This window comes from Gymnogyps californianus, unplaced genomic scaffold (assembly GCF_018139145.2).
Source record: "Gymnogyps californianus isolate 813 unplaced genomic scaffold, ASM1813914v2 HiC_scaffold_101, whole genome shotgun sequence".
NCBI lineage: Eukaryota > Metazoa > Chordata > Aves > Accipitriformes > Cathartidae > Gymnogyps > Gymnogyps californianus.
Genome location: NW_026113982.1, coordinates 78,168 through 103,743, shown reverse-complemented (window position 1 = coordinate 103,743; position 25,576 = coordinate 78,168). Strand labels below are relative to the sequence as shown.

General features: G+C 39.4%; 1 protein-coding gene across 2 annotated transcripts; it reads right to left on the bottom strand.

The window, feature by feature from the left end:
* Positions 1-23,616, bottom strand: LOC127027898 (mesoderm induction early response protein 3-like). Of its 2 annotated transcripts, none has more exons than XM_050913761.1 (11): positions 23,469-23,616; positions 15,101-15,235; positions 13,434-13,554; positions 9,774-9,859; positions 9,512-9,584; positions 6,835-6,986; positions 6,289-6,370; positions 3,181-3,275; positions 994-1,121; positions 665-810; positions 1-539 (listed from the first exon to the last, which is right to left on the bottom strand). In XM_050913761.1, the coding sequence occupies exons 1-11, from the start codon at positions 23,568-23,570 to the stop codon at positions 82-84; spliced, it is 1,578 nt and encodes a 525-aa protein (XP_050769718.1). In that variant the 5' UTR covers positions 23,571-23,616; the 3' UTR covers positions 1-81. The 2 variants fall into 2 exon arrangements, with proteins under 2 accessions (XP_050769718.1, XP_050769719.1); XM_050913762.1 differs by having other exon boundaries at positions 3,181-3,272.
* Between the last annotated feature and the right edge of the window lie 1,960 nt (positions 23,617-25,576).

Genomic DNA, 25,576 nt, shown 5'->3' with positions numbered 1-25,576 from the left:
TGAAAGACTAAGCAAACCTGATAGCTCCCATCAAGTTTACTACTACTGCACAAAGTACCCACTGTTTGTTTAGTTTTCCAGTCATTCTGAGTGAAGGGCAGTATGTTGGTGAAGAGCATGGGTATTGAGAAAACCATTTGTCTCATTTGCAGATAGACTGCTGAAGTCAGCCACTGAAACAGCCATTTTGGCACTGGTAATATGGTGTGTGTGGTTCTCGAAGTCCACACCAAGGTTATTTACAGAGACATCATTCATGAAAGATTCTGGGACAGCAATTCCCATTTTCAATCTCTTCGCAGGTCTTTCTGTCTCCTCACTGCACATGGTCATTGGGTTTAGCTCTGAATGATAAAAACCAGTCTCAAATAAATTAAAACAATCACTTTCACCATTGCTAGGCAAGTTAAGCAATTCTTCTGTTCCAACAGGCACATGATTAACTGATGCTCGGGGTAAGCTGTCCATAGGAGGAAAGGCATCATCCAGGCAGTTCACATCTGAAGCGTGGCAGACTGTAGCTACACTGTTTGTCAATGCTGGAAAAAAAGATGAACACAAAATGTAAATGAAATAGTTGTTTATATATTTACAACAAAAAGTTTTTTTGGTTTGGTGTTTTTTGTTTGTTTGGTTGGTTTTTTTTTTTTCTTCTTTGATTTACCTGTCAATTCATTGGCAGTGATAGAGTTCAGAATGCTTAGCTGTTGATCAGGAATGGTTTCTGTTCGAGTATTAGATGTTAAGGCTGAAGAATGTACTGCTCCACCAAGGGCTTCTGCTTCATCTACCAAACGATCCATGTAGTCCCTTAAAGAATATGGCATTCATAATGGGTTATTTAACAGAAAAACAAGGCCTAAAAATGATGATGGATTTCATTTCAGTTGCCATAGCCACTGCAGCATTACACTGCAATGACGGGAAGAAAATAATAAACTTCTACATTTACGATTTGCAACAGAAAACATATTCCAAGAACGTTTTACTTACGTAACTCCTGGATGATGGTTATATCTCTTCTTTCCAAATCTTGTTTGCTGAGCAAAGTAATCATAACGTTCTGACTTTTTCCACATGTAATAGAAAGCCACACACTCAGCAACTGTTCTGGTTCTTACCTAAAAGACGGCAAGAATTGACAAGATTAATGCAAAGAATTATGTTTTGTCATCTCCCCAGTCCCCATATTCCTGCAATATTGTTAGTTTTACTGTTCTAGTATCTGGAACAAACTAATTAAATCAGAAGACCTGAAAAGAGATCTACATTTTCAAATTTCTTTACAGAGAGGGTGGTCAAACACTGGAACAGGCTTCCTAGAGAGGTGGTCTATGCCCCATGCCCGTCAGTGTTTAAGAGGCATTTGGCCAATGCCCTTAATAACATACTTTAACTTTTGGTCAGCCCTGAAGTGGTCAGGCAGTTGGACTAGATGATCGTTGTAGATCCCTTCCAACTAAACTATTCTAAATAAGTATTACATTTGTTCTATTGTATGCATTATTGTTGTTTGGGTTTTTTTTTTTTTAAACTAGATTGAAACTGTATCTACATCTGAAGCATTTCAGTTCATAACATATATAACAATTTTTTAAACTATAAGACAGACTCTCTCAAGATGGAAAAAGCTGAGCAAATCAATGACCTAAGAGAAGTGAAGCAGAAAAGACTTTGGGTACTTAGACAAGTTCTGGTCCATAGCGACAGATAGATCAACTCACATGCTTTGTTGCATGTTGGAAAAAATATTTTTCAATTATTTCTTTGTATCTCTGATGAATTACTGTTTATTGGTAAGGTCCATTTAAAATTTGAACCACCCAAATATTTATCATAGGACAGGTTAAGCCAAGTGTTGAGCAGGACTATCTGTTGTTGAACAGCAACCACAACCCTATAAAGTTTACCTGAAATACAACAAAAACACCAGTCTCCTAAAGAAAAAACTTGTCATGGTTTAACCCCGGCCAGCAACTAAGCACCACACAGTTGCTTGCTCACTCCCCTCAGTGTGATGGGGGGGGGGAAGAATTGGAAGGGTAAAAGTGAGAAAATTCGTGGGTTGAGATAAAGACAGTTTAATAATTAAAAACATTTTTTTTTTTTTAAATTTAAAAAGGGGGGGGGGGGGGGGATAAAACCCAAGAAAAACAAGCGATGCAAAAGAAAACAATTGCTCACCACCAACCAACTGATGCCCAGCCAGTCCCCAAGCAACGGCAGCCCCCGCCAACCTTCGCCACCCCCCACCCCCCCACACCCCCCCCACCCCAGCTTTATATGCTGAGCATGACATCATATGGTATGGAATAACCCTTTGGTCAGTTGGGGTCAGCTGTCCCAGTTGTGTCCCCTCCCAACTTCTTGTGCACCCCCAGCCTACTCGCTGGCGGGGTGGTGTGAGAAGCAGAAAAGGCCTTGACTCTGTGTAAGCACTGCTCAGCAATAACGAAAACATCCCTGTATTATCAACACTATTTTCAGCACAAATCCAAAACATAGCCCCTTACCAGCTACTGTGAAGAAAATTAACTCTATCCCAGCCAAAACCAGTACAAAATCTCAAGGTGGTATCAAAACATACAGGAGATGTACAGAAAGTTTGGAAACCTCCATATTGTCAACTGTACCAAATGATACGTATATTTGATTAAAAAAAAAAAAAATTCAATTCCTATTCTTCAGGCACAGAGGAGTCAATCAGAAGCACTCCAGATCAAGATTAGAACTCCTTCGTTGGCCTGAAACCAGAGTACTGATGGATGACTACACTTTCTGAAAACACAAAGAGCTAAGCCTGTTTCTGTAGAATTACACCTTCTTACCTTTTTTGAAGACAAAAATAATTAAGATGCATTTTCCCCTCCCACAGCCATGGTATGGAAATACTATACTTCTAGGAGAGACAGACATTTAAACTAAATTATAATATAAATACATAAATGAAAGTAATGTCAACTAAGTCGATTTCAGAGATAATATATTGACTCATCTTGCAATGCCTAGCTTTTCCAATGACATCGGAGGTAAAATCAGCACAAAAATACCAAGCTGGTTTTAATATGTTGGTTATTATTATTTCACTCTTCTGCATGGCTTCTGAAAAATACATTGCTTTTACAAATTTTCAGCATTGTATCATCTACCAATTCTTCCATTTAACTGTAAAATACTAACCTTGTTTTTCTGTATGAGATGAAAGTCTTTTCCATAAATCAGAAGTGCATGTTCAAAGCTTCTGCATTCTTCTTCTGTCCATGCTGTCATCTCTTCTAGACAATTGCAAAAGTAGCATGATAAACTTATTTTCACTCACTAACCTTTTACAGAGAATAAAATATTTGTGTTGCTAATGCATGAATATCCAAATGCACTCTAAAAACCCCAATAGTTCAGTTATTTAGACTCATGTTCTTTCCTCTACTGTACAGATATCCTACCTGAAATCTAATATTCTTGTTTATAAAGACTCATAAAAGTGTCTGATTTCTGAAATCTTTTATCCTGGAGGGCAAAGGACATTCAAAAGACTTGATTTATTATTTATTAAGAAGTTTGTCATCAAAAAACCAAGATTTGATAACATCAGAGATATCAGTGAGATTATTTTTCTGAATATTTCTTCTTGTATCAGATACAAAGAACAGTGGCTGTTGGAAAAAAAGAGTGAAGGAACAACCTCTCTTTTTTAAGATAAAACTGAATTTTAGTTTTACAAATTAAACAAAACAAAACAAAAAAATCACTAAAAAAGAATAAAAGTTCTAAAACAAAGTAGCTCAAACTATTTGAGTAGGTCAGTTTTGTCTCAAGTATTGTTGTTTCCCCATCTTGATTATGGCTTTGTGTCTATATATAACAAAGAAGGGATATTTCAAGCATCTTACATTCATAATGGTGATCTGTTCAGCTGTCATTTAAAGCCAATAGGAAAAAAAAAACAAAAACAAAAAACCAAAAACCAACTAACAAACACATTTCAAAATATTTCTGGAAGCAGACACTGGAACCAAGACCTTTCTGCTCCCAGATGAAGGTGATAATCATTCCACTACAAGGCCATTTTCTTTCTCTCTCACCCCATTAATTTTGCACTCCTTACTACAGAGTTCGCAAGCTTCAAAGAGAATAGAAGATCCCCATGTAAAGTCTCACTGTTAAGAAATTATCTTGGGAGATGTGGATTTTTAACTCTCATCTTGAGAATAGCAGTGAACTTCAGTGGGTAGAGTAGATCATAGCACAATAGTTACTCTAAGAGACAGGCACTAACAGTATTATCATCCTTTACCATTTTTAATGAGGGTATAAATCCCATCTGACTTAGGGCGGGGGAAGGGGTGGGGGGGTGAGTACTAGTCCTTAGGACAGAATTTGGGGCTCTGACCCACAAATGGGCAGAGGTATTTTTCAATCCCAAAACAAGAATCTAAATCCTAGAGAGGTGTGGGGTTCAGGATACAGCCCTGCAACTGATACTTCCTTATTGTTTAGCTCTACACAATCTCTTCTTGTACAAGAGCTTTATGAAGCACTGCTCTGATATTCCTTATTGTTCCCTTCAGCTTTACCTTAGATACTTAGCTTTCACAGCGCCTAACTTGTAAACACTCAAATTTCCTTTGGATCCAGTTCTGAGTAGGGAATATCTGCCAGAATACCAACTTATACCAGGGCTCAGTCCATTTCTGCTTTATGCAACACATGTTAAAATACAGGACAAAGAACCGTCTTTGCTAAATGATAAACTCTGATTTTTATTTAAGGGAGTGTGTTGGGTTTGTGTAGCAGGGGAGGAACTACAGGGGTGGCTCCTGTGAGAAGCTGCTAGAAGCTTCCTCGGCTCCAAGACAGACCTGCCTCTGTCCAAGGCCGAACCAATCAGCAACGGTGGTAGCGCCTCTGTGATAGCATATTTAAGAAGGGGAAAAGACTGCTAAAGAAGAAGAGCTACAGTGAAGAGAGGAGTGGGATGTGAGAGAAACAACTATGCAGACACCAAGGTCAGTGAAGAAGGAGAGGGAGGAGGTGCGCCGGAGCAGAGATTCCCCTGCAGCCAGTGGTGATATGGCAGGCTGTCCCCCTGCAGCCCATGGAGGTTTAACAGTGGAGCAGAGATTCCCCTGCAGCCCATGGAGGACCCCATGCCAGAGCAGGTGGCTGGGCCCAGAGAAGGCCATGACTCTGTGGGAAAGCACATGCTGGAGCAGTTTGTGGAGGACTGCAGTGCGTGGAGAAACTTATGGAGGGCTGACCCCCGTGAGAGGGACCCCACGCTGGAGCAGGGGAAGAGCATGAAGAGTCCTCCCCCTGAGGAGGAAGGAGCGGCAGAGACAATGTGGGATGAACTGACTGCAACCCCCATTCCTGTCCCCCTGTGCTGCTGGGGGGGGAGGAGGTAGAGGAATCAGGAGCAAAGCTGAGCTCAGGAAGAAGGGAGGGGTGGGGGGAAGGTGTGTTTCTAAGATATGGTTCTATTTCTCATCATCCTACTCTGATTTGATTGGTAACAAATTAAATAGATTTATTTTTCCCCAAGTTGAGTCTGTTTTGCCTGTGACCATAATTGGTGAGTGATCCCTCCCTGTCCTTGTCTCGACTCATGAGCCTTTCGTAGTATTTTCTCCTCCCCATCCCACCGAGGGAGGAGGAGTGAGCGAGTGGCTGCGTGGTGCTTTGATGCTGGCTGGGCCTAAACCACGACAGGGAGTAATAAAGTTAGGGACAAACAAGATGGAAACTCGTTTTCCACTGTAAACTCGAGCAAATCTCTCCACACTCTACCAAAGACCTATAGAACTATACGGTAGAACCAGTTTAGGGTTGACATAGCACAATGTTAGTGCAGTAATGAAGAGTTGGGCTCACTTACATAGCCAGCTATGTTCTCCTGATTCTGGTATAAATGTCATCAGATTATAATTGATCACGATCTCAAAAAGGTACTGTAATGTGGGTGAGAACTGCCTTATGGGAGCAAAATCACGACTCCCCCCATCCTTCTCCTCAGTCTGTGCCGTTCTTAAAACGGCAATGGATGAAAGAAGGGAAGAAAAGGTGTAAAAGCTGATCCTGCAACCTTTATACAAGTTGCAAACTTCTCTAGCAGAAATTTCCATCTGGCCAACAGTCAGATTATACCTAATCTGTGCTAAAGACATCATGGAAAAGGATGTGCTCATCAATCTGAATTTTACTCAAGGTTTTTCCTACACAATTTTTTTTTTTTTTAATTCTTTTTTTTCCTCCAAACACACATTTCTTAAAGCAGATACTCTCTCTTACCCTGAGATGCCTTTCCATTTGAGCAGTATCTCTCAATTGCTTCTTTAACATTATGGCTACTTTTGAGAAGTTCATATAGCGCCTATAAAATAGAAGAAGTCTTTAGAAAGAGTCAAAGTTTGCAAATATCTAATCTAAACTTCTGAAACTAGCCTTTCAGTGAGCATATCTAATGTAAAAAAAAGGATTTAACTTTATACAGGATGAAAATTTTAAAATAACAACCAAGAGCAAAACCATCCAAAAGTTGAGGCAAGGTTTAATTAAGCAAACATAAAACATTATATGCAATCATTAGAAAAGCTGGATTTGTCAACAGCATGGCAATCAGAAACATCACAGATCACAACACTGCCAACATTCAAATACTCGTATTTTTAAGCACATGCTTAAAATTACAAATAAGATCCTGACCCCAATAACCTCTAATTTAAAAAAAAAAAAAAAAGAAATTGAATATTGTTGCCTTTATAATACAAGGCAGAGAAAGAGAACACATTAATTACAAAGCCATGTGTCACAAATGGAACAGGATATAAAACATACTTGTTCGTTGTCCCGTGTATGTAGTCCTTCAGGAATTCTGCCAATCATGTTTTCATTTCCTGTTCTTAAGGAGGTTTCAAAAAGGTATTCTTTAACTTTACTTTCTGAGATCACATCAGGTTTCCAAAGTAAATGGTCTTCATTTTCATAGGCTGTTAAAACAGAAATCCATTAATGCCAGGTGTGACATTTTTAAGGCTATAACATAAAAAGCTATTTCACAAAGACAAAGAACAGGAATACAGAAGTAATCAAGTCAAGGATCATCATGCCACTTTTAAATTGCAGCTCACTTTTTCCCCAAAAGCCTCAGTTAAGAGAGAGACTCTGCAGTGTGGTATGGCGAAGAGATTCAGGTTCCATGAGGATGAGATAAGGGACTGAACTCTTGAGACAGTCTTTACAGAGGAGCAGCTTGTTGACAGCTAGATGATTCAAGTCAAATTATGCATATGTATTCATCATCATCATATAAACAAACTAGCAAAACCACTCAGTTTTATTCAGCTGTTTTCAAAAAATAAGCTATAGTTTACAGTAAAAGAATGCAGGATATTACTTTAATATTTCAGATATTACATATCAAAAAAAAAAAAAAAAGACGGCATCTAACTGGTCATTTTCAACTAAGATTTGCCAAAACTTACTTAACAGAATGGAAATCTAGGTCTCAATGTGGTAACTTCTTTTTCCGTTCACTAACAACCGAATGCTGTTAACAACTTGTATGTTCCATATTTTACAAGCAATCAGGATGTATAGTCCTCCTTCATAGTATACTGAAATCATGTATGCACCTCCCAAGTAGCTTATTTGAGAGACAATATATTGGAAATATTCAAGAGTTGGCCTGAACCTTTGTCTGTGCACACATTTAAATTCTAGATTAAACTATAAATCCTTTACTCTGATCAATAGATGTGATTAACATTACACATAATGCTTCATGTACTCTCTTGGCAATACAAAATTAGAGTTATTAAATTCAAACATATACAAGCATAATGGCAGTTACAGTAGAAGAAATGAAGAAGATTCTCAAATCTCTCAAAACTGCAGGAAAGAATATTAAGCTAAGGTGAGGAATAAAATTACATGTCCTTTGAAAGTTCTGTTATGGCTTAAGAACATGGAAAGCTTTCAGATGTGTTATAAGTGTAAGGTTTATAGAAGAGCAGAACTGCCTTTAGCACAATTCCAGTAGCTGGGACTACATAGCAGAAATATAAGCCCCTGTTTGCCATCACAAGCTCTTCAGGGAGCACAGAAGAGGCTTTCACAGAATCCTCCACCCATACAGCCAGGTCCAACCTCTCCGAGCACTGCTGATGCTCAGCTTCAACCTCCATTATCAACCAAGACAACCCAGCACTTCTTGCTGGAGTCCATGTCTGATATTCTCAAGAGGAGCTCCTCAGGCTCTCCCATCTGGGAGCTACCGCTTTGCTCTTGGCCATGCCAGCGGACAATACTCTCACTGGTGTTCTCTAGCACCAGCTCGTTCCAGAGAAAGTTGTCAGATTAATACCTTCCTGATCATCCTCTGGTTATTGGCCCTTCTCTAGTTCTCGGCCAAGGAGAAGTCAAGATGTGTAAACAGTAAAAGGACTATCCAGATAAATCTGGTTCTTACTCCTCCATTTCTTACAACCGGTAAGCATCATGCTTGAATCTTAGAAAACAGGAAACTTCCCTAGGTCTCTTAAGCAACACAAGAGATGTTCACTTGCTAATGCTTCCAGCTACATCCATACTAAACATTCTTCTTCTCTATTGCAAAGGATCATTCTTCAAAAAGCAGTTGTTAATGGTGAAAAGACTTGATATACTTCACTAGAATGATATTCCCATGAAATGTTACAGTTCGAACACAAGTAACTTACAGAAGAAAAAACAGAATGCCCTTCATTTATTAACATATCCTCCAAACTGTTCCTTAGTTTCACAGCTGTTCCACCCATGAGCAAGTTTTTTCAATATTTGCTTTTTGAATTCCACAGCTATATGTGCTATAGTTTTCTCATAGTGAAGGTTTCTAAAGATACCAAATAAAACTCTATTTAATAAAGTTATTTTTTCTACTCTAGCACAATTGCAGTTTTTAACCTAAATTTACACAGAAATAACATCATACTTAAAACATATTTTTTAAAAGACAAGGTGTATCAGGACCAACATCTTCTACTCATGCTATGGAAATTTAAAATAGTTTATTGCTTTGTCTTTCATATCCATTTTGTAACCCACACTGTTGTGCTTGCCAAAAAACAAGCAAAGAAAAAATACTGTTTTGAAGATCTTCAATGTAAACTGTTACATGCTCATAGCCCAGTTATGATACTCTGATGAAAATACTTCCTTCTTGACCCACAGTTTGTTGCCTCCTAATATTACTAGATACTTCAGAATTAACACTGTAATCCACCCTCCTATGTCTTCTTGAGAATCTCCTCTCAAAGTTGTAGAATCACACTTCTGAGAGATAATTATGTGGTTGTGTTACTTCAGTTGACTAGGGGTTTTTTTGTTTGTTTGTGGTTTTGTTTGTTTTGTTTTTTTAAGGTCTCTGAGACTTTAACTAAGCCACTGAATTTATCTTATAAATTTAAATAACATTTTTCCATCAACTGCTATGTATAAACATAAGATAAAAAGTAAAACAGTCAGAAGAACTTACCCTTTTCATTATCACTGTATCTGCCAAGGTAAGGTGGAATTTCAGCCTGATACTGTGAACCAACCATTATTTCCTGAAGATGTAACAAAAATCACAAGATAAAGGTATTAGCTTAATATTTTGTGCATGGAAGCATTACAAATTCCATTAACATGGCATTTTGAAGAGAACTCCAGAATTAAGGTACTATTTTAGATATGTACTATAAATCTTAATGCATTTTTCTTAATAGTAAAGTTTTTCTTAACGATATAGTTATTACCTTTCTCAAATCTTCAGATGAATTACCATTGTCTGCCTCTACGTCTTCACCATCTGATTCCTTATCTCCATCACACGTAGTGTTTGCTTCAGACACAAAGAAGTCTGGTTTTAGCTAGGAAGAATTTTCAGTTCAAACACGGAACTATAAGATATCCTTTCTTTTGAAAGGAGCCCCTGCTTTTATTCTAGGAGACACTCATCATGAATCTGTTGATCTACATTTCTATCAAACTAGCATGAAGTCAGAAAGCACTGGTACTTGTACGTTGCAGAACTGAAACATTTATCATCACTGCAACTGAGACAATCTACTATATTTCTAACAGTCAAAAGGAAATGAGATCATTTTTCTTCATCAATTTTCTTCAATATAAGCTTATACCTTATAGAAAAGGTATGAGAAAAACAGAAAACTTTCAGGCCTATGACTTAGCCCCAGGTTAATCACAAAGAAAGTAAAGTTTAAGGCAAGTCTTTATTACCTACTAAAGCCTTTCATCAGAAGTTTTAATGGGCATTCAAAACATTCCTTTAAACAAGGCTGCCTCAGCATGGAGTGAAGATATAGTAGATATACACAAAATAGAATAAGCAAAAGACAGCAAAAGACTGCTTATTCCTCTTTAATATTTTTTTTCTTAGGAAGAAATACAGCAGAGCACTCGAAGTAATTCAAATACAGTACTCCACAGAATAACTCATATTTTAGAATCTGGAACGCTCCAGTACTGGGTTCTGAAGTAATTCTATTTTTTATTTTATCCCCAGCAGAATGGAATCTACAGTTCTGATAAGATTAAAGCTATTTTGTATTCTCAATTTTCAGTAACAACATGCTCATAAATAGGGTTGCAATTTTAGCTTCATCACAACTAAATAGAATCGTCAACATCAGAGACAATATCCAAGACTGTATGGACCGAGGCTCCTCTTCTGTAGTCATTACTACAATCACCAGTCTATCTCTTTTTGCTGTTAGAAGTAGCAGGCAAGAAGCTAACATGAATGCATGAAACAACAATATGCCTGGATAATAATATGCAATTATTTTTTCCAATTAATCCAAATTTAATAAAATAGCCTGTGTTAGACATATTGTCCTGGTTTCGGCTGGGACAGAGTTAATTTTCTTCTTAGTAGCTGGTATAGTGCTGTGTTTTGGATTTAGTGTGAGAATACGGTTTGAGTAGCCGCAGTGCTTGTTGCGGGAATTAGAGTAGCTGCAGTGCCTGTCGCCAGGGTTTGAGTAGCCGCAGTGCTTGTCGCTGGGGTTTGAGTAGCCACAGTAATTTACAAACTCCTCCAATGCTATTGTAATTAACCTGGTAAAGAAAAGGAAGATGTGGGAAGATGTCTCCCCAATAGGTTGGCTCCCCGAGGAGAAAAGGTAGAAAGTGCAGTTATTAATATTCTCTAGGAGATAGCAGCCGAAGTACGGAGATGTCTCCTCCCATAGATTGGCTCCCAGAGGAGAAAAGGTAAAAGGTACAATTATTAATAGTCTCCCATAGGCGGCTCCCGAAGTACAGAGGTGACAACAATGCCGAGTACAAACACCCGATTAGTTTCACGGCTTGCACTTCTATCATATCATAAGCCAGTGTTACAAACAACAACAACGTGATAACTCTAATCCAGTTCCTACAGGTGATAAACAGCACAACAGGGAGCATATACTGCAAGTAAGGTATTACATAATGCAACTTCAAGAACAACCACACCAACCTTGAGAGCAAAAGAGTCCACATTGTAACCAGTAACTATCAAACCAATACAATGAATACTTATAACAAGTTTCTTTTAACACACTCTGATCAGATCCGTCGTTATCTCAACCCTTCGTGCCCCACGTTGGGCGCCAAAAAGGCTGTCGTGGTTTAACCCCAGTCAGCAACTCAGCACCACGCAGCCACTTCCCCCTCCCCTCTCCCAGTGGGGTGGGGAGGAGGAAAAAAAAAAGTAGAACTCATGGGTTGAGATAAGAACAGTTTAATAACTAAAGTAAAATAAAATACACTACTAACTAAGAATAATAATGTAATAATTGTAATGAAAAGGAATATAACAAAAAGAGAGAGAAATAAAACCCAAGACAAGACAAGTGATGCACAATGCAATTGCTCACCACCCGCTGACTGATGCCAGAGCAGCGATCCGCCCCTCCCGGCCAACTCCCCCCTGTTTATATACTGGGCATGACGTTCCATGGTATGGAATATCCCTTTGGCTAGTTTGGGTCAGCTGTCCTGGCTATGCTCCCTCCCAGCTTCTTGCACACCTCCTTGCTGGCAGAGCATGAGAAACTGAAAAGTCCTTGGCTTAAGATAAGCTCTACTTAGCAACAACGAAACCATCAGAGTGTTATCAACATTATTCTCACACTAAATCCAAAACACAGCACTGTACCAGCTACTAAGAAGAGAGTTAACTCCATCCCAGCCGAAACCAGGACACATGTTTATCTTAAAATTGAATGTTATCTTAGAGAAATGGACAGGGATCAGAAAAAAAAAGATGAAACTGTCAACAGTACAGAAAACTGACATTTCCCTCCCTGAAATGGTGGATATTCGATTTTAAAATGCCCAACCAAAAGTTCTAATAGAGAAAAAGTAACATTCTGATAGAAAACCATGATAGCTGAAAGCAAAGATAACTGTTTCTTAATCCTGAGTAAGATGAGGGGCTAATAATTTTTTTCCATAAAGCTGCCACACTTTCAGTGTCATATTCATTAACAGTTCACAAGCAATGTTTAAGTGCCAGCAAGATTGGGGTTTGCTTAACTAAAAAAGGGCATTATAATTTTTAAGGTTTTTTTATCTCTCTCAATACAAATGTCTTACATTACACAGTCAGCAGCATGCAAAGGGCTACAATTGCTGATGACCGAGACAGCACATCCCCTTTATCATCCCCCTTCTCTAGAGGGAAGAAATCCCCCAGAAACAGCTCAAGATGCTTGTCAAATTAAAACTGCGATAAAAATCCTCCACATTGCCTATTGCAGTTCATTTGTTCACTGGTGTACTAGAGTTGGAGCAATGAGGAATATCTTGTCCAGGTTGGATAACTGAACCACTGGTTCTCGGATCTTTCCCATAATAGCTCCATGGGCAGTGAAATTTTGGTGGTCATGTGGTCATGGGTTCATAGGCCCCATCCCATATAAAACCACTTTGGCTCATGAAGTCCTATGGAAAACTGTTGAATGTGTGGAGGGAAATAATCACAAAGAAACCACGTCCCAGTTCACATCCACAGGCTGAATGGAGGAGTCACTGACTTAAAAGCAGCAGCAAAAATTTTAGTAGAGAAACACTAATTTAAAAGAATGGGTTACATATTCATGTCATTCACTAACGTATTGAAAAATCACAAAGAGTGTTCCTCAACACATTAACTATTAATTATGAAAAGTTACTGTATTTGTAGAAAAAATAATTGTACTTGTGCTTTGAGCACAGTACTAAATATAGGTCTTTTAGGTAATCAATAATACCAACCAAAGACAACATTCACATACAACATCCTGCAAAGCACTGTTTCTCAATTCCCGGTAAAGTCAGCACTACTCTGCAATTTTGATATTTTAAACTAGGAAGCTATATATAATGCTAAGACTTTTTGAGTACTACTATAAAAATAGGTTTCCTACATCTTAATGGCCGAGGAAAGAAGTCGGTAGCCTCATGTGAAGTAACTGATGGTGTCAAGTCATCAGCAGAGGACTGTGTTTCTTCATCATCACCCGACAAGAGGTCTTTAGCTATTTCCTCCTGTATCATTAAAATAAAAAAAAATAAAACCTCAGACTGACTATTAAGTATAGACTGGTGAGCATTTAGATTCAGCAAATTGTAAGTCCCATTAATTAAAATGAATTATTTTACCATAAGTAATTTCAGCAGACCGTCCTCTCTTAATTAAAAAGCTAGTTCACTCCTCCTAAATCTCAGAACAAATATAACCATTCATTTCAGAGTTGAACACAGGGGTTCATTTCCCCCTTGTCTTCTATTAAAATAAATGCACAAGTAGTAACCTCTGCAAGCATCAAATCTCAGATGTTCTTCCAACTGCTTCCAATGAAAGATGCCAGTGGAAATCTTTAGAATTCTGTCATTCTTTGCATCACAGATATACTAGAGCTTTAACAGGCTGTTACCCCTTAAACTCTGGGGGAAAAAAATAAATAAAACAGCCAGACACTTTTGTAGACTTTTGCTGAGAAGAGTTACAGATAATAGACAACCCATTATCTTCCCAAGTCACACAAAAAAATTGATGTTTCTGTAGGTTAAAAAAAGAAAAGAGGAAAAAAGAAAGAAAAAGCACACTTCCTCCACTAGCAGACATGTTTGAACCCCTCTGTATAGAGATTAGGGAGGGAAAGAACTATATTAGACAACAAGCTGACTACATTTCTGTAACCTCACCACAATCATGAATCCTAATGAGAATCAGACCTGCAGAGCCATCATTATATCCTACTTTCTGTGGAGTTTATCATTTCATCATACTTACAGAAAGTAAATAAAAAGACACATACTTACTACCTACAGATTTTATAATACAAACTACTAGCTGCATAAGCCTTATAGCCAAAAATCAGATTAAAGTCTCAGAATTCAGTTAGCCTGCGAATCACAAAAACTAAAGTTTCATGTTTTTATATTCAACAATGCAACACATATAGTCATTGCACATAAAACAATCTCTCTCTCGCCCCCCAAAGTTGAGACCTTTCCAAATTATATACATTTGAAAGGAACATTCCAAAGCATTCAGGAGTGCATTTTCGAGTTATCCACAAAGGTTTGATACATGACATGTATGTTGGAAGCCAGAATTATTATTTCTGGACATTGCATACATTAAAATAAAATACAGATCTTTTCAGAAAAATCCCACTTGTATTAAAAAAAGGAAATCTATTTAAAGTTCTCTGGATGTGTTTTAGAAGAACTGTTAACTTATTCATTTCTCATCTGTAGTAATATAGTGCCACTAAAGTTGCTATGCATGTGTAAGTGTGATAATTATAATTAGATTCAGATCCTCAATATCCTTGAAAAAGAATGAATTCAGAGTAGAATCACAGAATCATAGAATCATTTAGGTTGGAAAAGACCTTCAAGATCATTGAGTCCAACCGTAAACCTAACACTGCCAAGTCCACCACTAGTACAGTAACTCTTAATTGTATATTGAAATTGACAAAGATATGTCTTTTGTAACATCAAGAGATAGTGAAATATAATTTAAGGTCACCCAGATTTCTGCTTTCAAACCGTAATACAGGGGAAAATAGTTCTGACTTACTTTATCTAGAGTCATATCTGGAAGTTCATCTGCAAGTTCACTTGGAGAGCTATCTGCACTGGAACCGGCCATAACTGGAATCGTGGGTTCATAGCCATAGAATGCCAATAAATCTTCCAATGGCATGTTTCCTTCCTAATACAAGAAGATTTACAAACATTTCAACATATTGCCAAATACTTGTAAACAGTTCGGGCCTAAAAGGATAAGACATATTTTGAAAAACAAAAGTAAAAAACAAACAAAAAACTTAATTGAAAGCAGGAATCTTGATTAAAGATCTAAAAATATTTTCAGGCACAGGACTGAAATAATTCATAACCATGTCTCTTGGCATATAATGAAGTCCCATCAAGCTATTGAAGAAAACCATTTACTGGATGAAACTAAAGAGTAATTATTAAAAATTTGCTCCTTATCTGATTCATACTGTAGAACATGATTTGCCTATATTTCTTCAAGACAGAAGATAAACTAGAAAACACTAACAATCCCCCTACAAGAAAGAAAAGCAGAAAAACTTGAAGACTTTAGCCCTATATAGTTACAGCTGCAAGTGTGCAAAACACCACAAAAGTAAACCAATATAGCAACTTTTTATCCCTCCTTTCCATCTTCCACACAATATATTTTATAATGACTGTTGTGAAGGTGTCGTGGTTTAACCCCGGCTGGCAACTAAGCACCACACAGCCGCTCACTCACTCCTCCCCGGTGGGATGGAGGGGAGAATCGGAAGAGTAAAAGTGAGAAACTCATGGACTGAGATAAAGACAGTTTAATTATTAAAAAGAAATAATTAAAAAAAAAATTGTAAGGAAAAAGAGAAAAAAAAAAACCAAAACAAAGAGAGAGGAAAATAAAACCCAAGAAAGACAAGCGATGCAAATGAAAACAATTGCTCACCACCAACCAACTGATGCCCAGCCAGTCCTCGAGCAGCGGCCCCCCCGCCAACCTCCCCCCCAGCTTTATATGCTGAGCATGACATCATATGGTCTGGAATATCCCTTTGGTCAGTTGGGGTCAGCTGTCCCAGCTGTGTCCCCTCCCAACTTCTTGTGTACCCCCAGCCTACTCGCTGGCGGGGTGGTGTGAGAAGCAGAAAAGGCCTTGACTCTGTGTAAGCACTGCTCAGCAATAACTAAAACATCCCTGTATTATCAACACTGTTTTCATCACAAATCTAAAACATAGCCCCATACCAGCTACTATGAAGAAATTTAACTCTATCCCAGCCAAAACCAGCACATTCTCCACCCCTTATTCCATACCATTTACATCATGCTCAGGTCCCACCCTATTGCAATACATCCTCATTAATCACCCCTTCCCCCTGTAAAATGTCTGTAAAATGTCCATAAATATCCATAAAATGTTCATTGAGTTCATTTGGTCTATGACTTTGGGCTCCATCTGTTATGGTGGTCACTCAGGACAGGAGAGTTGCTGTGTTGTGTGGAGTTACTGGGCACCAAAGCCAGCTCAGGTCAGGTCACCGCTGCACTTGCACTGCTTCTTGTGAGATTCGTCCTTCATTGGTTCAGGTGGTTTCTGCTGTAGTCCTTCCTATAACACGCAACTCAAATCATGGGTTACAACAATTTAAAGGTATTTCCACTACATTCCCCACCTCTGGTCCCTTTGGACTAGGCCTTAAGTTTTAACATTGCAGTGAATTCCTCCTCTCGCCTCTAGCTTGGCTAGCAGCGAGAGGTTCCTGCTATAATACCTTTGACATATAGCACCCACAGCATTGGTGACATACAGCATCATGTAACGCTGCCATCATACAACTCAAATCATGGATTATTTTCACCCAGGATTAAATCACCTTGAGGTACACATTGGACTCCCCCATCCTTCCGCATTACCCACCAAGTGCACCCAGGTCCTTGAGCAAAAGCAATCCCATGAATAGATTTGCCCTTTCCTGAGGAAGGAATAACCCAGACTGTTTTTCCCAACCAGTTCCTTATATGCACTACAGGGATCTTAACTCCTTCCACAGTGCGCAGGGGTTTTGATTGGACAGGGCCAGGTCAACTGGCAGATCCTCTAGTGTTAACTAGCCAAGTGGCTTCTGCTAAATTTGTATCCCAATGTTTGAATGTCCCAGCACCCATTGCTCTCAGTGTAGCTTTTAACAGTCCATTGTATTGTTCAATTTTCCCAGAGGCTGGTATGTGAGCATCTACATGACGAACTTTTGCAATCAGGTTCTCCACCCAGGCAGCAATATCTTGCCACAATGGGGCAGCCCAGATGGGTTTACCTCTGCGTTGCCAGTTACTCTGCTTCCATTGCTGCAACCACCCCCACAGAGCATTTGCCACCATCCATGAGTCAGTATAGAGACAGAGCACTGGCCATTTCTCTCGTTCAGCAATGTCTAAAGCCAGCTGGATGGCTTTCACCTCTGCAAACTGACTCGATTCACCTTTTCCTTCTGCAGTTTCTGTGACTTGTCACATAGGACTCCACACAGCAGCTTTCCACCTTCGATGTTTTCCCACAATATGACAGGATCCATCAGTGAACAGGGCATATTGCTTTTCATTTTCTGGCAGTTTATTATACAGTGGGGCCTCTTCAGCACGAGCCACCTCCTCTGGTGACACTCCAAAGTTTCGGCCAGTTCATGATCACTTCCAGAATTCCTGGGTGGTCGGGGTTTCCCATTCGAGCCCATTGCGTTATCAGTGCAATCCACTTACTCCATGTAGCATCAGTTGCATGATGTGTAGAAGGGACCTTCCCTTTGAACATCCAGCCCAGCACTGGCAGTCGGGGTGCTAATAGGAGCTGTGTTTCAGTACCAACCACTTCTGAAGCAGCTCAAACTCCTTCATATGCTGCTAATATCTCCCTTTCAGTTGGAGTATAGCGGGCCTCAGATCCTCGATATCCCCAGATCCAAAACACTAGGGGTCGACCTCGGGTCTCCCCTGGTGCTTTCTGCCAGAGGCTCCAGGTGGGGCCATGGTCCCTGGCTGAGGTGTAAAGCACATTTTTAACATCTGGTCCTGCCCGGACTGGCCCAAGGGCTACTGCATGAACTATCTCCCGTTTAATCTGTTCAAAGGCTTGTTGTTGCTCAGGGCCCCATTTAAAATCGTTCTTCTTCCGGGTCACTTGATAGAGAGGGCTTACGATCACACTATAACCTGGAATATGCATCCTCCAAAAACCTACAACACCTAAGAAAGCTTGTGTTTCTTTTTTGTTAGTTGGTGGAGACATAGCTGTTATTTTGTTGATCACATCCATTGGGATGTGACAACGTCCATCTTGCCATTTTATTCCTAAAAACTGCATCTCCTGTGCAGGTCCTTTGACCTTACTTTGTTTTATGGCAAAACCGGCTTTCAGAAGGATTTGGATTATTTTCTCCCCTTTCTCAAAAACTTCTTCTGCTGTGTTGCCCCATACGATGATGTCATCAATATACTGCAGGTGTTCAGGAGCTTCACCTTGTTCCAGTGCAGTCTGGATCAGTCCATGACAAATGGTAGGGCTGTGTTTCCACCCCTGGGGCAGTCGATTCCAGGTGTACTGGACGCCCCTCCAAGTGAAAGCAAACTGTGGCCGGCACTCTGCTGCCAAAGGGATTGAGAAAAACGTATTAGCGATAACAATTGTTGCATACCACTTGGCTGCCTTTGACTCCAGTTCATATTGGAGTTCTAGCATGTCTGGTACGGCAGCACTCAGCAGCAGCATGACTTCATTCAGGCCTCAATAGTCCACTGTTAGCCTCCACTCTCCATTATTTTTTGCACTGGCCATATGGGACTATTAAAGGGTGAATGAGTCTTACTGATCACTCCTTGACTGTCCAGTCACTGGATCAGCTTATGGATGGGAACCAGGGAGTCTCGGTTGGTGCGATATTGTCGCCAGTGCACTGTCATGGTAGCAATTGGCACCTGCTGTTCTTTAACCCACAGCAACCCCACCACAGAAGGATCCTCTGAGAGACCAGGCAAGCTAGACAGCTGCTTAATCTTCTCCATACTCAAGGCAGCTATACCAAAAGCCCACCGGTACCCTTTTGGGTCCTTGAAGTACCCTCTCCTGAGGCAGTCTGTGCCAAGGATCCATGGAGCCTCCGGACCAGTCACAGTAGGATGCTTTTGCCGCTCATTCCCAGTTAGGCTTACCTCAGCCTCCAACACAGACAGTTCTTAGGATCCTCCCATCACTCCAGAAATACAGATGGATTCTGCCCCTTTGTAATCTGACAACAACAGTTAGCTGTTGGGATCCCCCTGTCACCCCAGAAATACAAATAGGTTCTATCCCTTTATAGCTTGATGGCACTAGGGTACACTGTGCACCAGTGTCCACTAGACCTTTATACTCCCGTGGGGCTGATGTGCCAGGCCATTGAACCCACACAGTCCAGTAAACCTGGTTGTCCCTTTCTTCCGCCTGGCCGAAAGCAGGGCCCCTCTATTCCTGGTTAGAGTCTTCATTACTCGATTTTTGTAACTGCAAACCAGAAGTCCCTTCATCAGGGTCAAAAGTATGATCAGCCCTTCTACTCTGCCCAAGAGACACTGGAGCAGTAATTTTCCTGGATGGATGCCTTTTGGCTGTTGTTTTTTCTTGCAGTTCCTGTACCCGAGCTTCTAGTCTCCAGGTAGGTTCACCATCCCACTTCCTCATGTCCTCCCACTGGTCACGCAGGAAGAACCACAGGGTTGCACATTGGTGTGTGCCACCGGTACCCTCTCCCTTGAACAGAAAAAGGCTGACTCTTAATAGCTGAGACCTTGGTTGGAGTGCATGAGGAAAACCTATCCTTCTCGGCTTGCTCAGACAATTTTTGGGTCAGTTTCTCCATAGCCGAGATGCAGGCCCATAGGGAAGAAGTGAGATTATCTTCGTATTCTCGGAGTTGTCTGGCCAATCCATCCATAGTTGGTGCCTCTGTGTCTGTCCAGCTCATTATCGCCAGGGTGTCGGCATATGACGTCGGTGCACTTCATACAAACTTTCACCACATGGACCATGTGCACTGGATTTCATCCAGGTCTTTGGATACCTGGTCTTCATCCAGGTTTTTGGATACCCGGTCTTCATCCAGGTTGTTATAGATCACCTCCACCATGGCTAATTCCCTCAGATACTGGATACCTCCCTCAATGGTGGTCCACTTGCTTTGGGAATTTGCAAGTTCTTCCTTGAAGGGATACCTGTCCTTCACACTCGACAGGAGTCGCCGCCAAAGACTGAGGACTCCTGCCCCTTTTCCAATCCCTTTGTCAATGGCCTTATCCTTAGCAAGGGATCCCAGCTGATGGGCTTCCTTACCCTCTAATTCCTGACTACTGGCCCCAATATCCCAGCATCAGAGTAACCAGCTGAGAATTAGCTCGCCTGGTTGATGGCTGAAATCTTTTCGCATATCTTGCGGCTCACTTAGGGATAGGGATCAGGTGGTTTTTGTCTCATTTATGATTTCAGTCCCTTCCTCCTCCTGTTCTTGTGACTGCTCTGCTGCAGAACAGGCTGCCTCTTCTGATTCTCTCTCCTGCTCCCTCTTAGGAGAAGCTTCTTCATCCCTTACTAAACGAGTTGACTTTCGCTTCCATTGTTTCTTTTTAGTTATAGGGGCAACTGATATAGTGTCTGGTTTAGCCACAGCGTCTGTTGGTATGTTTTCAGATCCAGAGACCCTCTCTTCTCCTTGAGGGTGCTGAATAGTATTGAGCAGTGTTTGGTAGGTACAGGCCAGGGCCCAGCACAGTGCGATAAGTTGTGCCTCTTTGGAATAGCCAGGGCATTTCCCCCCCCCCCCCCCCCCAACATTCTATCACTTCATCAGGATTCCGCACTTGTTTGGGAGTGAAGTTCCAGACCACTGGAGGTGAGAAGTTCTCTAGATACCTGCCCACATTCTCCCACACGCCTTGCCACCCATAACCACACTGCCGTGGTGCCTGGGTCATATTCCTAAATGGCTTGTCAACCTTAGAAAAAGCCAAAACGATATTCCTAAGAAATACCAATAGAAGTATTTTAACTACCCAAGGATGTTCAAGATACTGAAGAGTTGTAACGAGGGAGAAAACATCACAGAAGAAGGTGGTGAAGGTGCCATTCTGTATAGCCTCCACAAAAAACCACTCAGAGGAAGAAGTATAATTGTTAATTGTCTCCATGCGATGGTACCCGAAGTACAGTAATGGCTTCAGTACAGAGCCCAAATACCAGATTGAGCTCAAGGCCAGTGTTTTAATAATAAATCTCCCAGGCAAAACATCACTAAGCACTACAGAGCACAGCAAACTGCAAAAGCCAACACCAATCTTTAACATGTACAGCAAAAAAAGGAGCATGGCACAGATCAGATAAACTAATATCGAGAACAGATGAATCAATATCGTGACCAGCAACTGTTAACAGATATAAATCCCTTCTAATACGCTCTGATCAAATCTGTTATTATCTCAAACCCTTTGTGCCTCACGCTGGGCACCAAAAAGGACTGTCACGACTTAACCCTGGCTGGCAACTAAACACCACACAGCCACTCGCTCGCTCACTCCCCCCCCCGATGGGATGGGGGGGAGAATCGGAAGGGTGAAAGTGAAAAAGAAACTTGTGGGTTGAGATAAAAACAGTTTAATAATTAAAAAGAAATAATAATTTGTAAAAAATTGTAAGGAAGAGAAAAAAAGAGAGGAAAATAAAACCCAAGAAAGACAAGCGATGCAAATGAAAACAATTGCTCACCACCAACCGATGCCCAGCCAGTCCCCAAGCAGCAGGGCACCGTGAGGAGCAGAAGAGGCCTTGACTCTGTGTAAGCACTGCTCAGCAGTAACTAAAACATCAGTGTGTTATCAACACTGTTTCCAGCACAAATCCAAAACATAGCCCCATACAAGCTACTATGAAGAAATTTAACTCTATCCCAGCCAAAACCAGTGCAGAAGGTAATAGGAGAAAGACAGCTAATGATACAGAAGCAAAAATCAAGAGAAAGGCTTGGTTTATAACTTGTTTTTTCCAACAGCTTTCAATCAAATGATTTTACTAAATATCATCATACTTGCATCCTAACACAATTAATAAAACAACAAACCATGGAGATTTTTTTTTGTTACCTGATTCAAGTCAAAGAATTAGAAATATTTTCCAATATTTGTACCTTTAAAAGTTATATTACCTTTAAAAATTTCTTGTTGAACTCATACACTGATTAAATTACTTGTTTTCTTTAGTCAGCTAAGGTCTTAGTCCTGCAAAGACTTTTCACAATGGGTAAGTGTAAACTCATGTCCAAGTCTTTCCAGGATTGGGACATAAAGTAATAAAGTGTTTAAGATGAGCAGCTCTCAGTTCTTTTTCCTTCTATTATAGAAGCAATAAGATTATTTTGTGGAGTAACAACTCCATTTTAACTACCAGACTTGGCATGCTGCTTCGGTATTATAATTGCAAGTTCATAATCAGCAAAAATGTAATTGTAAAGGTAGTAGGACAAAAAAAAAAAAAAAAATCAGGAGTATAAACACTGTCAACTCTACATTTAGAAAATTTGTTTTTACATGGACTACAAAAACACAGCCTCATATTTAATGCTAAAAATTACACTTTCCTGGAACTCTGTTGACCAAAATCTGCAGTTATGCTGAGTAGTGTAAGTGTGTCACTGAATGGTAACGCAAGCAGCATCAGTTTGTGGATTCTCAGCATTCAGCAGGCATTTAAAATGGGTGATGCACTGACACAGATGAACAAGAGGTGTAAATAGGAAAAACATGTAATTAAAGAGTGTAAAAAGGAATAGGAAAAGCCAAGGAGCACGCTGGTCATTTTGTACACCCACCAAATGCCAAACTGATGAAACTGAGACATAGAACTACAATTTATGTAGCAAATGAATGTGATCCACCATGTCTAAAACAGGACTGTGTTTCCAGATTGGAAAAACAAAATCTGACCAACAGAACGAAACACAGTTAGCTGTCACTTAATAGTATGCAAAATGTACAATTTCAACTTATTTCCAACTTATAAAACTTCGAAGTGATAAGTGATAGTAGACGATAGGACTCTAAAACCTGCTTCAGTAATTTCTCTTCCAAAGTGAAAGGATTATTAAATGAAAAAGAAGAATCTGAACTTAACATAACACTAATATCTTTGAGAAGCTAAAGTTCAGCCTTTTTGTGAGGATGCACTGCTATATCCTAAACAAACCTGATTTTCTTTTCTTTTTTTAAACAAACTGCAAAGGCATTTTGCAGGAAACTGCATTATACAATACAAACTAAAGAACAGGTTGAGTGTTCTTTTCACTAAAAAAGGTACAACATACATGGACATTTAGGAGAAAGCAAGTCACTCCTACCTTTTCTAAATCTTCAATTTCAGAGACAAAATTTTTGTTTTCTTCCATCATTTCCTCCTCTTCTTCAAGAGTTCGCTCATCATCATAATCATGTACCAGCATTTCAGCAGAAGGGTCAAAGTCATGATCCTCAGACGATAGAGAGCCAACTATCAAAAAACCCTAATTTGAGTCTTTTGTTTTTTTCTATAGCAACATATGAAATTACATCACAGAAAAAAATAAGGTTGCATGAATTTTTACATACAGGGTCAGAACTCTCAATGGAATAACTGGAACAAATTCCTAACTACCTGACGAATTCAGCTATTTTAGCTGGCCTTCCCTTTTCATACTTGTAAGTAATAGGTGCAGTTTTCTCTCTTGCAGTATAGAGTACTTGGGAGAAGTATCTAAACTACTGAAACAAAGTTTCAGAAAGTACAATCCCAAATTAATATTTTACTGAATAAAAGATTGTTCAAAACATCCTTGAAATCATCATTAAGGTATAAAGTCCACATGTCACAAGATTTCAGATGCTGCAAGACACTGATTTATATACTCTGATTCTATTTATATGATTTATATGGTAACTAGCATAGTTTTTCATTGGTAAACAGCTAACTTAGGTTGCGAATCAGCTTCCTACTAACAGCAAAATAAGCAGTGAGACTTGCTTCAGATTAGTTTAGCCTCACAGATGAGATCTTTTATTAAAACTAATTTAATTCTTAGCACTTGATCTAAAAAGGAAGAACAAACATAGCAGAGTTTCAAGAAATATAGAGGAAAATATACCAGAAATAACAAAATGCTTCTAATGGATCACATTAATTAACAAGTCATTGTGACAGCTCTGTGGTCCAACAGACACTTTTTCATTACTCAAGAGGATACTCATAAGTCATCAAAAAAGTACTGTTATTATTTTAAGTGCATTTTGTCAACTGTTAGAAAGGTTATCATTAGATTCAACAAGTTTTAAAGATGCAAATATTCTGCACCGCAAAGTCAGTGTTCTACAATGAAAATTACTGAAATACAGGGTTGTTTTGTTCTTTAATGTTCACTTTCTTAAGGCTTTCAGGATGGAGAAAAGGAACAGATTAGGATATTTCTCTTTCACTTCTGGTTTCCCCTTCTAGTTCGTACATACTAGTGCTCTGTTGCAATTCTTGGCTTACAAGCAGCAAAGAAAAGGTTTATTAAGAATTATTTCCACATAAGAACTTCTTTAGAAGTTCTGAAGGAAATAGCTACAAATTTTCAATGCTTTTCTTCAAAAAAATAAAGCAGTATCTCTCTGCACTGCTTCTAGCCTTCAAGGAGACAGTCGTATATACTAACACTTCTGAGTCTTAAAGCATCTAATTAATTTTTCAGCAATTATGCTAAGCGTTCATTCCTTATATGCAGGTAATTAAAGTAAACTTTGTCCGTTTAGCTCGCTTAAGACAATACTGTGAAAGTTCATAACACCATACCATAGGGAAACATTCAGGCCAAAAATGCTTTTTATTCACATGCTATTCATATTATGGTCTCATAGAACTCTCAGTATAGTTGATAATACTACTCCAATTACGACATTACATGTTGAATTTTTCTACTGTTGGCCATCACATCCTGATCCTATGGCTTTTAAAGAACTGTCAACTGCCTTAATATAATATATATATTTGTGTATACGTATGCTCAAGATTACTGCTTCTAATTGCTGTTCTAATTCATTTTATGTTTAACTCAAGTGGAAGTTCTATTCCACTCACACACTTTAGATAAAAAAAGTCCCATTTCTTTAGTAGCTCTGAACACTCTATCTCATTTAAAATATTTAAAACCATATTCAAATAGTGAGCTCAAATTTAATGAGTAGTTAAAAAAGATTAAAAACAGCCAATGCTGAAAGCAGTTACACAGAAGCAAATGCATTCCCCAAATACTTCTTTGTGAGTAGCCCTGCTGATGTTAAATATGCTTGCTCGTGTAAAGTATTCCAAAGAACTTTAACAGCAGTTAAAGCCTTAACAATTACATATCGTTATGATTTTAAACGTTTTCTGATATTATCAAGAAGTCAAAAATTTACACAAGCCTGCAGTTATCAGCAACAAGAGAAGCAGTCT

Coding starts and splice junctions, on each gene's coding strand:
- LOC127027898 (XM_050913761.1), bottom strand. CDS start 23,570: ATGCTGGTACATGATTATGATGATGAGCGAACTCTTGAAGAAGAGGAG. Junction 6,371..6,834: donor ATACACGGGACAACGAACAA/GTATGTTTTATA, acceptor TCTATTTTATAG/GCGCTATATGAACTTCTCAA. Junction 1,122..3,180: donor ATCTCATACAGAAAAACAAG/GTTAGTATTTTA, acceptor GCCGTCTTTTAG/GTAAGAACCAGAACAGTTGC.